This window comes from Fundulus heteroclitus, chromosome 7 (assembly GCF_011125445.2).
Source record: "Fundulus heteroclitus isolate FHET01 chromosome 7, MU-UCD_Fhet_4.1, whole genome shotgun sequence".
Taxonomy (NCBI): Eukaryota; Metazoa; Chordata; class Actinopteri; order Cyprinodontiformes; family Fundulidae; genus Fundulus; species Fundulus heteroclitus.
The window spans coordinates 21,010,422-21,025,605 of NC_046367.1; the positions used below are offsets into that span (position 1 = coordinate 21,010,422).

Genomic DNA, 15,184 nt, shown 5'->3' on the forward strand with positions numbered 1-15,184 from the left:
TTGCCATCAGACTTACTTGGTGGGGTGCTCAGGATGGACTGCTTGATTACGTCGCTGCTCAGCTCTTTCTGCTCAAAGCGTCTGGACCGCTCCTCCAGGAACCACTCCCCAGTCACCACCTTCAGCTCCCTGTTGCACAACCAGTCCAAGACAATCTAAGATCGGTGGATGAGAGCTGAGGCAAGGCTTTTCTGCTTCCAGATGGTCTCAGTGTAATTATTAATACTAAGCACCGGCAAATGGTTAGTTTTAAGTACACAGCTGTGGTTTGTAGATGAAGAAGGCGAATGAAAAACACGCAAATGTCCAATTTGGACTAATGAATGTGAGGTTTTTGCTTGGGCAGAAAAGTAGAAATAAAGCAGATGATTAAATAAATAGGAAAACATACTGATGAAAAAGTTGGACGACAAAAACACTCAAAAAGGACGTAAAATCTTTGAAAAGTGCCTATTTAAAAATATTACAATCAATCAAGGAAATAAAATATTTTTAAAGTGGACTGCAAACTACCATTAATCTTTATTTTCTCAAGCTTATTAATGCTTAATATTTCTTCAGTTTATGGAAATCTGACCAAAAACTAAAGAAGTCTGAAACAAGATTAATAAAAGAAATCATGACTTTACACAGGTTATACTAAAACTGAAAGGGGGGCTGTTGAAACTGGATGAACAATTTTGAGATTATTGAAGGATGTTTGATCCTTTATCTATTGAAATACATAATCTAGCTAAAATACTGTGCAAAACACATTATATTCACTTAGTTTCACCTGAGAACCAATTGGTTTGCGTAGTTGTAGTTACTATAAAGAAAAAGACATTGCACCAAGTCTGGTTAGAGCAGATCACGCTTGGTGGTTCTTGCTGTAACTTATCACACTGTCCACATGCAGAACATTAAGAGGGAGTTGCTGTCACCGCAGATATGAAAAAAATATATCATCATGAACGGAGTTAGCAGACGCACCGATAAATCTCTCCAGGCTTGACACGACCAGAATAAGATGAATGAGATCGTGAAGTGAAAAAGTCAGCGGACCCAAACTTTGACGACAGTAACAGAAACAAAAAGTGCAGCGAAATGAAGCAGAAAGGGTTTTAAAGTAGATCAGCCCAGACATAAGTAAATCAAATACCATGAATAAAGACACACTGCAGAATTTGAGATAACATGAACATCAAACAAAATGTTAACACTGCTATGAAACATTTTATAGAGCAGGTCAACACCGCCTCATTTCTACATTTATACCATAAATTGAACTGAGCATCACATACTGAGTTTTTGTAATAAGGACCAGAAAGATATCTTTACACTAAATAGCCTAAATGGATCGTTTACTTTTCATTTCCTGCTTCATTTAGTACCCTGGGAAGTGTGGATATGTATCCAAACCTTCATAAGGAGGTCTGCTGATGACACAGGTGCCTTCTAGTATATTAAAAAAAGCTAAATACACTCATTGATGAACTGCAGAACTCACGAGGAATAACATAAATTGGTGCACATGCAGATCAGGGATGTGTATACATAAAAGAGAGGTATTATGAATTGTGGAACTATTATTACTGGCAGTTACCAGATCCTCCAGGAGTCATTTAAAACAGTGATTGCAGGTCAGCAGACACAGAATATGTCTCAGTGCTGCTTTAGACGGCATTATCAAAACTTGAGATGTCGGATGGGGGTAGCATTTTGGGTGCCCTTCAGGCATTTTGTGTGATTGTACAGCATGCAGTGAGTACAGATGTCACAGTAGCACAATACTGGAACCAACGGTCAAATGACGGCACCCGAATATATTGTGTCAACCCAGCATATGTGGTAAAGAGTCCTTTCCACATATCAGTCAGTTGTACAATGATAGTGCTTTCACTGACCGACCGGGGGTCGTGGAAATGCCTGTAAAGCTTTACTTGAGTCCGACCAACGCACTCTCGTAAGTATTCAACACATGCCAGCAGGTCTACATGTAAAACCTAAATACATTGATTGTTGGAATATAAAATAAATTTGTAATTCATATTATTTACAATTATTTCTAACGTTATTAATAGGTTTGTTGAACTTTGAAAAAACAAAACAACACATAAATGTGTTAAGCGAGTTGCTCTGAAGTGCATCTCTGTTTTGGGGTTCACAAATACTTCTGAAATTTTCAACTTTTGCTTTAGGAATGAGTTTAAGATCAAAATGATGTTGGGTTGGATTTCTGATCCAGATCTTCTTTCTAGGATTATTTTCTCTGCTATTGTGTATTCAAAGCTGAGGGTAGTCATTGGTAAAAAAAAAAAAGAACAACACGTGGCAGCGTGTAACCTTTGAATGTAATGTTGTGAGATTGAAGTGCTTTTGAAAGTGTGGAATCACATGTACTCTTTAAAGCTGAAGTATTTGCAGCCAGAGCTTGATTAGGCTCTGGTTTTACCAATCAGCAAGTACTAATCCCCTTTATGCTGATTGGTCAGTTGGTGTATGTGTGTATCTGGATTGTACTTCTTATTTAAATATAACTAGTGTGGTGATTTGTAAGAAGGCCTCAAGGCGAAATGCGTTGGTCTGCTAATAAGGTAATATTTCAAGTGTTGCTGTGTTGCTTTTCATCTTACCACTTCATAAAAGAATTATTGTATGGGGTTTTTGATATTTAAACCGTATTTTAAGTTATTTTCATGTACTACAGTACGCTTTATATTCATTTTACAAACATACACTTTTGTCCAACTAATTACAATCCTTAAAGTATTCGTGCATTTGGCTACAGAGGGTATAAAATGGTAAATAAGTGGACTCTACAAAAGTTTGGAAACTGTCAGCATAAGGAGTCTGATTAATAGTTGTTTTTGGTCTGTAAGGATTTTGTTTCAGAACCGAGCAGAACCAAATCACCACAGGCCTTGACTGACAAATGGAGACAGATGTGGGGTCATTAATCTAAAAAGAAAAAGCACATGTAGAGTCCATCGATTTCTGTTCCGCCCCCCCCCCTGCGGCAGACACACTTACGAAATCTTGGCACAGACGTTGCACCTCCACTTGCGCGAGCTGCCGGCCGTGGCGCGACATTCGCTGCAAATGCGCAGCTGGCACTCCTCGCACAGGTCGCCGCGGTCAAAGATCAGCCCTAACGTCTTGAGGCAGCGAGCGCACTGCCGCTCCTCGGAGGCCTGTGGCCGACGGGAACCTTTTCGCTTGATCTCCAGCAGGTCATTTTTCAACTTTCTGCGAGGCAGACAGAGAAGAAAAATAAGCAAACAGAGGAGAGAAGCACCGAGACTGAGAGAATGAAATGCCTTACCGTATCCTTTTCTCCTCGCGTTTCCTCAGCTTCTCATCTTTCTGCAGCACCTTCAGGATCATTTCCCTCTCATGCTCCAGCAGAAAGGACAAATTTAAGTCGTCAACAGCTTTCTCCATTTGCTCGACCCCTCCCCCCCCAAATCAGCCAGAAGAATGAGCCAAGAGACTATGTTTTAAAGAAGGAGTCAGTAGGAGCTATATTATGCTCTTGGGCTCCATGATGACCTGCACACAATCGAGTAGTTCCTCTGCTGTTGGCATTATCAAACTTGTGATTTGCAAAGGTCCCGGCGTTGCACCAGTGTCCACAAGGTAGCCTCTAGGAAATCCTGAAAAGATCATAGAAACAGAAACAACTCATTAATATGAATTATTTAATTTCATTCAAGTATCCATAGATTGGAGGTAAAAACCTCCGTTAACATTAATTAATAGGCCCATCTTTTGTCCAGCTCTTAAAGCAAGGATTGAAATGAGACAATTGCTTTCAGCATTACAAGAGGAACTGAAAGTAATTGGTAGATATTTGACAGCTCCACAGCGCCTTAACAACCTACCAATTAGTCCTGGAGTACAGCAGCCACGTATCTCTGCTTCCATTAGCGAAAAGCTCTGCAGCATTTTTCCCCTGAAAGCCATGACCAGACTTTTACATGTTGTCTGTAGACCTGCATACCAGTCGTTACAGCAGCAGGGCTTTTAGCTGCTGCCAGAGACAACAGTAAGGATGGAGACGTCTCTAAAAGCGTCTATTCACACCAGGAAAATCCAGTGGTCCGTTTGTTTGGTCGGGACCAAAAGTGCACTTATTTTGTTTTTATGTTTTTCATTTGGTGGGATTTATTTAATTTTTTTCACTTTTTGTAAGTGAATTATAACTTGTAACAGAGCCATACGTGTAATGATTCGTGCTCTCATTGGGCTGAAATGACTAGAGCAGGACGTAGCACATCCATCCATCCATCCTCTTCCGCTTATCCGGTGTCGGGTCGCGGGGGTAGCAGCTTCAGTAGGAAGGCGCCTGGAACACCTCACCAGGGAGGCGTCCAGGAGGCATCCTGACCAGATGCCCGAGCCACCTCAACTGGCTCCTCTCGACGTGGAGGAGCAGCGGCTCTATTCTGAGTCCTCCCCGGATGACTGAGCTCCTCACCCCATCTCTAAGGGAGAGCCCAGACACATTACGGAGAAAACTCATTTCAGCCGCTTGTATCTGTGATCTTGTTCTTTCGGTCACGACCAAAAGCTCGTGACCATAGATTCAATTCAATTCAATTCAATTTTATTTATATAGCACCAATTCATGAAACATGTCATCTCAAGGCACTTTACAAAGTCAAGTTCAATCATATTATACAGATTGGTCAAAAATGTCCTATATAAGGAAACCAGTTGATTGCTTCAAAGTCCCGACAAGCAGCATTCTCTCCTGAAAAAGCGTAGAGCCACAGGGAGAGTCGTCTGCATTGTACATGGCTTTGCTGCAATCCCTCATACTGAGCAAGCATGAGGGTAGGAACGTAGATCGACCAGTAAATCGAGAGCTTCGCCTTTTGGCTCAGCTCTCTCTTCACCACAACGGATCGGTACAGCGCCCGCTTCACAGCAGACGCTGCACCAATCCGCCTGTCGATCTCCCGCTCCATCTTCCCCTCATTCCCCAACATATTTAAACTCCTCCACTAAGGGCAGCACATCCTCCCCAACCCGGAGGAGGCGCTCTACCCTTTTCCGGCTCAAGACCACGGTCTCGGATTTGGAGGCACTGATTCTCATCCCAAAACGGATTGTGTCAACACCTTGGCTGCGCCTAGAAATTCTGATAAAAGTTATGAACAGACGTGGCACAGACTGAAAAAAATGGAGGAAAACTTTTCTGGAAATCTTGCGACTGCCACCTCTGTTTTGGATATTTCTGTTTTTTTTTTTTACAGCTGCTAAATCTGCATTGAGAAATTTGATTTCATTTGGATTCATTTTATTCTAATGCTAGTTTGGAAGGGCATCAGAGAATGCGTCCTCCAAGCTGAAGGTGTCCCATTTCATGCTTGGAGCAGTAATACATTCACAGCTACGGTGGCTTTTTAAGTCGGATATTTTCTGTAGTTGGGTCAGATCGAGGCTCTTTCTTATTCGCACCAGAAGTGAACTGAACCAGAGTCCAGGTCTTTTCATTCAACATTATAATCTGACTTCAAAAATGTGCCTTTTTGAAGAATGGGGAACATTGCCCATAAACTCTTTCTAGAAGCTGTTCTAGCTGCAAAAGGTTAGCTGACATAGTGATGAGTAAGAATGGGATGTCACTAAAAGTACAGATATGTGTGTGATGGTAACTAATGCATTACTTTAAGTAATATAGTGTAGGTGAGATAACCACACTAACTACGAGCTTCACCAAAACATAAAGTTTTAGGCATAGTCTTAAAAGTAGATCGGGCTGGAAGCTAGTTTTACAGGAGAGGAGCTTAAAAACAAAATCTATGGTTAAAACCAATCATTGTTTTAATGCCACAATAAAATCATGTTACACTATTCCATTTTTTTTTTTTTTACAAATTCTAATCAGATGCAAAAGACACAAATACAGTTCTCATAAATTCTGCAATTTAAATTAGATATTAATATTTCTGATTGCCATAAAGAAAGACAGTGATGGTGCAGAAACCAAAGAAGCGCTACCCTGCACTCTTATTTCAGTGACAATGTTTTATTAATGTTATTTCATTTCTATGTGGAGTTCAGTCCAGACTTTTTACCCTCGATTTATTTATTTTACCTTTGATTCAGGATCATCCCATTATACCAAGCAAGGCTGCAACCTTTAAAATATTTAATAATTAAAAACCCAGACGAATGAACTATTGATTAATGCCTTTGCAACACTTTTTTCCCCCTTCGAATTCTCACTCTTGTAAATACAGTAAAAGCTGCATGTCAGCTTTCCACCCTCTAAAACACTTGTTCAGGTACTGGAAACCCCTTTCAGAGCAGCTTCTTTGCACCAGGGATAAAATGCCAGGAATTGTAATTTGTGAAATCAAAGAGCTAGTTGCATAGCTACTGTTACTTCTATAAGGAGCATCTTTGCTTTCAATATAATAACATTTAGGAAACAAAAGGAGCATGAAGAGCGCAGAAACTGCAACCATTAACCCTTCATTGGATGTGTTTACTATCTAAGCCAGGAGCCCTGATTACAGCCGGCCCAGTGGGAGCAATGCAAAGCAGTAAAAATGTCCCTCCTTCAGGCGGAGTGGGAATGGTGAGTGACTTTGATTACTGCTGATGTCTCGTCTCGGAGAAATAATGTGCTTCGGATCATAAAACAAATCAACAATATTGTTCAATGAGCTGCAGTCCCCGATTAAATAAACAGATGGGAAGAAAAAAGGCTAAAAAAATAAATCACCTTCTCCCACCATCAATGGTTCTTGAAGGCAACAGAGTAATGTGAGCAACAGAGCCTTTATGGGTAGAAATCCTGCCAGAGCATGGGTAATTGAAGCTGTGGAATAAAAATTCAAAGGAGAACAAGTATCAGCATAAGCTCACACACAGCCCTCCTCCACTCTTCATCCATCCTCTTTCTTCTCTCGCCTCTTCCCTTCACTTTACATGAATTAGCACTAATGAACCTGCATCATCAAAACTTCATTTGCAGCCAAAGACATCATGAAATACGTGATTACGAGCATTTTAAGCTGCTCCGCACCTAATGAAGACATCTTTCTTTTGAAGCTTGAGATGTTCCGTGAATAAAGAAAACAAGAGGGGTTTGAGAATCCTGTAAATCTGAATTTCATTATAGTTCGAAATACAGGCCTCAGCTATAGATAGACTGTACTCAGCCACAGCAGCACTTGAGTTACATACAACTGCCTTCCAAACAAGTAATATATGGATTCTTTCAGCAAATAAAGATTTCTGCTTAGTATATTTGCACACGATGTGAATAGAGTCTAGGAAAAGTCAGGTAACAGGGATAGTTTTTATAATAAAAAAAGGGACTTTTCACTAAAAAGCCTCAACTTTAAAATGTTTTTGCAAATGAAAATAGAAAGTTTGAGCTTTCAGATACCTTTTGCCACCCCTTTGGTGCTTAACGATCTTATTAGAGGGTTTCTGGCCTAGAAAAGGTCAGGTAAATTAAATGTCATTATTCAGACTCTTCACACCAACAAGCAGCAGCTGTGAGCTCATCCAAAGCAGCTGCCTACGGCTGTGAATATTAAAACGGATGCCAGAAAGCAGAAGATGTCTATGAGGGAGTACACAGCAAAGTGTTTATATTGTTGATGAAAACGGCAGGTAACAGGATCAGCGAGAGGGGAAAACTTTCAGAGAGAAAATGCTCTCGGTTTACGACAATGGATTTTTAATAGAATAATAAATTAGGCCATTTTTTTAACTTACAAATCAGTTTGAAAGATTAAAGAACTTTTTGACTGCAAAAGCAATGCTCTGATTAGTCTTATGTTGTCATGTTTACAAATCCTTTTTTATTTTGGGTCCAAATATGAAGAATTATAGCCCATTATGGGAAACATCAGGCCTATAAAGATTTATATATTGCATTTGTATTATGATTAATGGTTTAAAATGTTCATTAGGCTACTGCATAAGAACAGATGAAGCGGAGTCTTGCTGTGACAGCAACCTTTAATTTATTTTTTCATACTTTATGGCTGACCGCCTTGGGCTAAAAGTCCCTTATTACAACAGCTAATACGGTCCCCTGAGCTGTCAAATAATTAGTGACTGAATTAATCAAAGAATACGGCCAAGTGTCCTGCCAGGGCATGTCATTTTTTGTTTCAGATGAAAGCAGGTTTCCTAGAAGGTACTATGCATTATTAATAGGTTTTCTTTTGTTTTTCTAAACATTATGATTGCATTTTTTTTGTTGTTTGTTTATCAATTTCTTGGCATGGCCCTTCTGGTGCCCTTCTCAGCGGGACAGTCGACAAACGTTGCTATCAATGTTTAAAGCGGGAAGCTAAATAAGCACGCAGGAGAACACACACCACCAAGGTAATCCTGAACCGCCCGATTCTGCCGACGGTCTGGGCGCACTATGACTAACGCTCGGTCAACACTGACAGTAAAGTGAAACTAATATTTATCTGAGCTTCTCTCATATTACCTACAGTGTCAGTGTGTGGCTGTAGGGGTGTTGGTCTGACGCTGCCCTCCCTGAGCACACACACACACACACGACACACAGTTCCCTGTGCCCTGAGTAAACAACGAGTTTCCTTTAAAACCTCTCAGAGCAGGAAAAGAAACTTTCTGCTCAGCTCTGCACAAAACGACGGGAACTCCCAACTTTTTATACATGCTGGTATTAATTTGTTCCACAGATCATAATCATTTGCCTTTTTTTGCCTTTCGGTGGCCTTTTACCGGCTGTCGGTGCGTTGTTGCCTGCAGGCGGCCCGAGCTCACAGACGGCAGAATCAATCTGCCAAACAAGGTGAGCTGCAGACAGCTGGTCTTTGGCTGGCAGGAAAGCAAAGTGGACCCAAGTGAAAGAATGAGCGAACGATGAGCCAGAAACAGTCTGCAAAGGCCCAAGAGGGGGGAAAAAAAAGAAAAAAAGAAAGCCAACCTTGCAGTCAAACCTCTGGGTGACGCGATGCGGTCTGAACATTTTGTTCCGCACGGCGCTCAGAAACTGTTCTCAACAACCCTGAACCTTCACGGTGGCTTTATTATTATATTCAAGCTTCACCAACCAGAGCACTTTTGGCTCTGAACCCAAGAAGCTCTAATGTTCTCTGAGGGATAAGCCTGTGGATATTTAATACATTTTTCCATTGTTGCCAAATCCTCCCCGAAGACGAGAAACAACAAATAGCTGATCCTCCCAACACGTGTTGCCTCCGTGGCCAAAGCCGGCTTTCCTCTAGCTCAGTTCTCCCCCCTTGGAGCGCCACGATGCCACAACGGGACTATTTTATTCATGCCGATGATCATCAGCAATGCAGCCGAAAAAAAAAAAAGAACAAAAAAGAGTGCACAAATGTTCTAATTAATCTGTTTGAGGAATATTTTACAGCAAAGCAGAGCACAGATCAATAAAAATCTGCCTTCAATGGCTCTTTTCTTCTTTTATCTGTGTAACGTTCATTTTTCCCCTCAGGCCGCATTGTTTTGCTCGTCACTGCTGCTGTGATTAAAACAACAAACATCTGTTCTCCCAAGGTGTTTGTTGGTTTATCCCCTTAAATGCGTATATCGAGGCTAAAATATGCAGCAAGCTAGAGGTTTGTGTCAATGATGACGGGACATTATGGAGGCATTGAAGCCTTGAAATGCAAATATTTTACTCAGCCTATCCTGACACATCAGGACGTAATGAAGAAGAGCCGGGGGAGAACAAATATTTAGCATAAACAATCATACTGCGGTGAGGGAATTTAAATACACTGTATATATACACACACAACAAAACACCATTAAGTGGATTTATGCCAAATTATATTAAAATAAACAACAAGCAATCGACTGATCCGTTAAACAATGCGATCTCAACACACGTCCCATTTGGCAACTGTTCAGAAATCTAAGTCCAGCTTTTTTTTTTTTTTTTTTTTTTTAACTTGTTTTCATGTACCGAACACCCTGAAAACTCGTTTTCCACACACAGATGAGACCAGATATTCACTCCATAAACACACTCTATGAAAGGATTCATAACTCAGACTAAATCTTACCCATTCTCTGGGTGAAATTACCAGAATAATGAGGGAATTGTTACTTTTCTTTTATAATTTTACATGATTCTCCTAGAAATCTAGATTTTGCATGCACCAAGAATTGCCTTACGGTACTACTGGAAAGCCCAGAGCATGTTGATACAGGGATGGTCTGAATAGACACATGGAGAAGAAGAACCGTTCCTCCAAAAGCAAAACAAAATAAAATAAAAAACACATTACAGTTTAACAATATACACAGGTCTAAATGGGGTCTTTCTGCATGGAGTTTGCATGTTCTCCGTGTTGATGCGTGGGTTCTCCGGCTTCCTCCCACAGTTCAAAAACATGACTTTTAGGTTAATTGGTCTCTCCAAGTTGCCCTTAGGCGTCAGTGTGTGTGTGCATGGTTGCCTGTCTTGTGTGTCTCTGTGCAGCCCTGTGATGGACTGACAACACGTCCAGGGTGTAGCTCGCCTCACACCAAATGATCGCTGGAGAATGGATGGGTGTCTTGGATTTCAGGTTTAAGAACCATTGCTACAAAATGGGGAAGCTTGCAAAGCTAAGAACACCATGCCAAATGTGTGACACCTGAAACAAGGCTTTTAAAAGATCAGTTTCTCTTCAAACATACTGGATATGTTTGACCAGTTGTCCACCTCGTTTACAGATCTGTCAAGAGAAAGAAACATATATGTCTGAAGAGAAATTAATAATTTTCAAGTAATCAAAAAGCTGTTTAAGCTAATATTCTTGGGTCTGAGGTCAGAATGTCTTCCCCATTATCTACATGGCTTCAGTACAGATTCCTTATTAAACGTAATGTGGGTAAATTAGGGATTTGTTTGCCTATAAAACAATTTAAAAATTAGCATTTTTCAACAGATAAAGTCAATAGATACGTTTATGTTTCATTTGTTTTTTTATCGAAGAGGGAGCGACGCCACTCCCTGTGCATCGAGTAGTTTGTGGAAACATGTAGGTCACTTAAGCTTCCTTACGCTGAAAATGGTATTCCTCCTTCAGCTCCAGACTTGTTGTTGCCGCAACACTTTTTTTTTTTTTTCAGAGAGCTGTTTAGGCTTGAGCACAATAAATATAAATCAAACCGTGGCTCATTCTCTGTGAATAAGAGGGTTGTTTGTCCTGCAGACATTCAGTAGAAAATCTTTAACCTCTCACCAAGACAAAGGTTTTAAAGAAATTAAATAGCTTATGTCAGTCACAGAAATGGATCTAAAAGCAGTGAAACCGGGCCATTAACTGATGGTATATATTATATATTTTTTAGTGTATAATACAGCGGCATTAGTCAACCCTCAGTTTCTCTAAGTGTACATTAATACTGTTATATTTCAATGCATGGACCTTATACTGTGATTCACTTGATGCTGAATCATTAATGCAACACACATAAGAGTTTGTTGGCACAAGGCAGAATCTGCCTCTAAAGACCAATAAACAGTGAGCTTTCTTTAGTCAGAGAGCACAAGCGTTTCCACACATACAGACAACAGACTGGCTCTTAGTGTAGGGAACGTTAATTATTCATCCTCAGGTCAATATCAGCACACTTCACAGCTACTTACATTGACATCACGCCAAACACTGGACAATATATCATGGACCTTTACTTCCTGCCTCTGAAATAACCTTGCCTGCCCTTAATCACCAACAATAAACACATTTACTGTTGCTGTTTTAGGTATAGATACACACACAATTTACAATTCAACACATTTTAATGGGCTTTTCAGAGCACCGATGTTTTAAACCTGCTTGATAAAACCGAACAAAATAAAACCAAACAAATGATCAAAAGACAATTAAAATAGACTTAAAGTTAATCCTTGTGTTAAAAGTCCAACTTTAAATGATGAGAATGGTAATTTAAAATAGTGTCATGCCTAATTCTAAGAAACCCTGGATAAAAATGTGATTAAAAAGACATTATTTAGCCAAGCAAATGTTTGGCACAATTTTACACAGTCCAGTGTGAAAGCATTCATCTCCTTACATATTTCTTCTGTTTTTGCTTTTTTTTTGTCACTCTTAAATGTTTTCTATCATTAAAACACAAACAAACAGCAGATGGATATTTAGTTTATGGCTGCACTGTGCAGCAGCTGGTAGTGCTTTTGGCTTAAAGCAAGAAAATTTCTGGTTTGAATCCCGGTCTGGTGTTTCTAATTTTGCTTTTAGTTACATTGTCTTATGGATTATTTTAAATTTATTAATTCAGATTTTTATTCAGCTACAGTATATTTCCCTATAACTGCGGTTATTGTTTGTTTAATTTTGGTCTCTCTATCTTTGTTCCTCTGTTGGTTGGTCAGCCACAATTGCTTCTAAAGCGTTGTTAAACAGGCAACTTGAGCACAACACATACGTTACATAGCATGTTCAGGGTTAAACAGCATATAACATTTGCATTTAATTATATTCTCCAACACACTGATCACAACATCATAATTTCTTGGATACAACAATGGGAGAAAATAAATAAAAGTCCAAAGTAACAATCTCAGCCATTCTGTCAGTTTTTGGAGTTATAAACAGCACAATTTTTTTACAGGAGTAATGAACTATAAAATAATTGCACTTATATATGTAGTTTCTACACAAAAGTAGTTTTGAAGTGGATATTATTAGCTTCTGAGCGTTGAAACGTTTTATTTCCACTGATAATTTAGTTGATTAGTTAAATTTAGTTGAACAAAAGGAATACAAAAGGCATGTAAAAAGAAAAACAAACTTTATAGAGAATTTCTAAAACATAGAACATCTGAATCAGAAAACAAATATAAGAAATATAAAAATAAGTTAACTAATATTATAAAAACATGTAAAAAGGACTATTATTATAAATTACTGGATTGGAATAAAAACAACATTAAGGAAACATGGAATATTTTAAATAGAGTCATTAGAAAAGTTAACAATAACAAATATCCAGACTATTTTATAGATAATGAACAGAAAATAACTGATTTGAAAAGTGTCGTCAATAAATTTAATAGATTTTTTGTTAATATAGGACCTCAATTAGCAGAAAAAATACCGACTACAAAAACTGCAACTCAGCAATATCTAATTGAGAATAATCCCAGCTCCTTATATCTCAACCCTGTACTAGAAGAAGAAATCATAAACATTGTGAATAACTGTACAAATAAGACTTCCACTGACTGTGATGATCTGGACATGAAAACTATTAAAATAGTAATTAAAGGAATCTCTAAACCACTAACTTATATTTGCAATTTATTATTTCAAACAGGATCATTTCCCAACAAAATGAAAATAGCGAAGGTCAAACCAATGTATAAAACTGGCAACAAACACCTCTTCACTAACTACAGGCCTGTTTCTCTTCTCCCACAATTTTCTAAAATCCTGGAAAAACTCTTTAAGAAAAGACTGGAACAATTCATAGAAAAACATTCGCTACTTATCAGCAGACAATATGGATTCAGAGCAAACCGGTCAACATCGCTGGCCGTAACTGACTTAATAGAAGAAATAACCAACGCAATAGATAGTAAGAAACTGGCAGTAGGGATATTTATAGATTTAAAGAAAGCTTTTGATACAATAAATCATGAAATCCTACTTAAAAAATTAGAACGCTATGGAATTAGGGGAGTAGTTTCTGACTGGATGAGGAGTTATTTAAAGAGCCGGAAACAATTTGTGAAATTGGGAGATGTGGAATCTGATTGGCAGGAGACTGTCTGTGGAGTACCACAAGGATCAGTATTGGGACCAATTTTATTTAATCTCTATATAAATGATATCAGTAAAGTGTCCAATGTATTAAAATTTATCTTATTCGCTGATGACACAAATATTCTAGCCTCAGGAGATAATTTAGAGCATCTTCTCTCAACAGTCACTTCAGAGATTAGTAAGTTAAAGATATGGTTTGACCATAAAAAATTATCCCTAAATTTGGACAAGACGAAATTCATGGTCTTTGGGAACTGTTATAAAAATATTGAAATTCAAGTTCAAATAGAGGACGTAACTCTAGAAAGGGTTTTTGCTAATAAGTTCCTCGGTTTAATAATAGATGACAAAATCAGTTGGAAACCTCATATTCAACATTTACAGAGTAAACTCAGTAGAAGTATATCCATATTGGCCAGAGCTAGACATGTATTGAATGCTAAATCACTTCATACTCTATATAACTCTCTGATTTTACCATATTTATCATATTGCTGTGAAGTGTGGGGAGTTAATTACAAGAGCTCTTTACATCCGGTAACCGTCCTACAGAAACGAGCCATTAGAATCATCCATAATGTCGGTTATTATGAGCATACAAACCCGCTCTTCATAATATCCAGAATTCTCAAATTTGACGACCTTGTAGAATTTAAAATGGCTCAATTTATGTTCAAGGTATCAAAGAAGTTGTTACCTGAGCACATACAGAGCACGTTTTCTGAAAGAGAAGGGGGGTATAACTTAAGGGGTCACTCAATCTTCAAGATCCGCAATTTTAGAACAACAAGGAAAAGCTTCTGTATTTCAATTAAAGGTGTAAAGTTATGGAATAAGTTACATGAAGATTTAAAACAAAGCAATAGTTTAACACAATTCAAAAGAAGGTACAAAGAGGTAATTTTCAATAGATATACACATGGGGACAGAAAGCAATAAGGTGTGTATTGAAGATAATAACTTGGTGTAAGGGTTTAGAAAGATAAACCAGCATAAAATGGGAAAATGTATAGGTAAATATTAGTAACTGTTACTTCAAACTGCCACTTTGATTTTGATTTTTTTTTTTTTTTTTATGACAGTAGGACTAAAGTCTCAAGTGTTTAGGGGTAGGAGTTTATAAGTTCTCACTTCTTCCTACCCCATTTTGAGCATGATATGTTAACTGAAACAAAAATCTGTATTTTCTCTTCTTTCTTATGCACTTCTTGTTACTGTGCACTATTTTATTTTTATATTTGTATCATGTTCATGTTCATGTTCGAATAAATTTCATTTAATTTCAAGAATTCAAGAGATAAACTAAGGTTTGTCTGTTTGAAAATTTCTCAAAGGAATCTAGTCATTTCAAAACATGACTGTCTCGCTTTTTAGTTTTAAAAGCCTCTCTTTATTCACCAACACGTCCTTGTCTGTGAATAACAGTGGTCTGCAGCATTCAGTTC

General features: G+C 38.4%; 1 protein-coding gene across 5 annotated transcripts in view; it reads right to left on the reverse strand.

The window, feature by feature from the left end:
• The window catches only part of sytl5 (synaptotagmin-like 5), a 62,557-nt gene that overhangs the window by 26,495 nt on the left and 20,878 nt on the right, over window positions 1-15,184 (reverse strand). For 4 of the 5 annotated variants that reach the window (XM_021317465.2, XM_021317466.2, XM_021317462.2 and 1 more), the window contains exons 2-4: window positions 3,305-3,635; window positions 3,013-3,228; window positions 17-129 (exon numbers count right to left, since the gene is read on the reverse strand). In XM_021317465.2, coding sequence (XP_021173140.2) covers window positions 17-129; window positions 3,013-3,228; window positions 3,305-3,423 — 448 coding nt within the window. In that variant the 5' untranslated portion in view covers window positions 3,424-3,635. Of the gene's footprint in view, window positions 1-16; window positions 130-3,012; window positions 3,229-3,304; window positions 3,636-6,718; window positions 6,736-15,184 lie in introns of those variants that run through there. The other variant, XM_036139165.1, reaches the window with a different exon arrangement.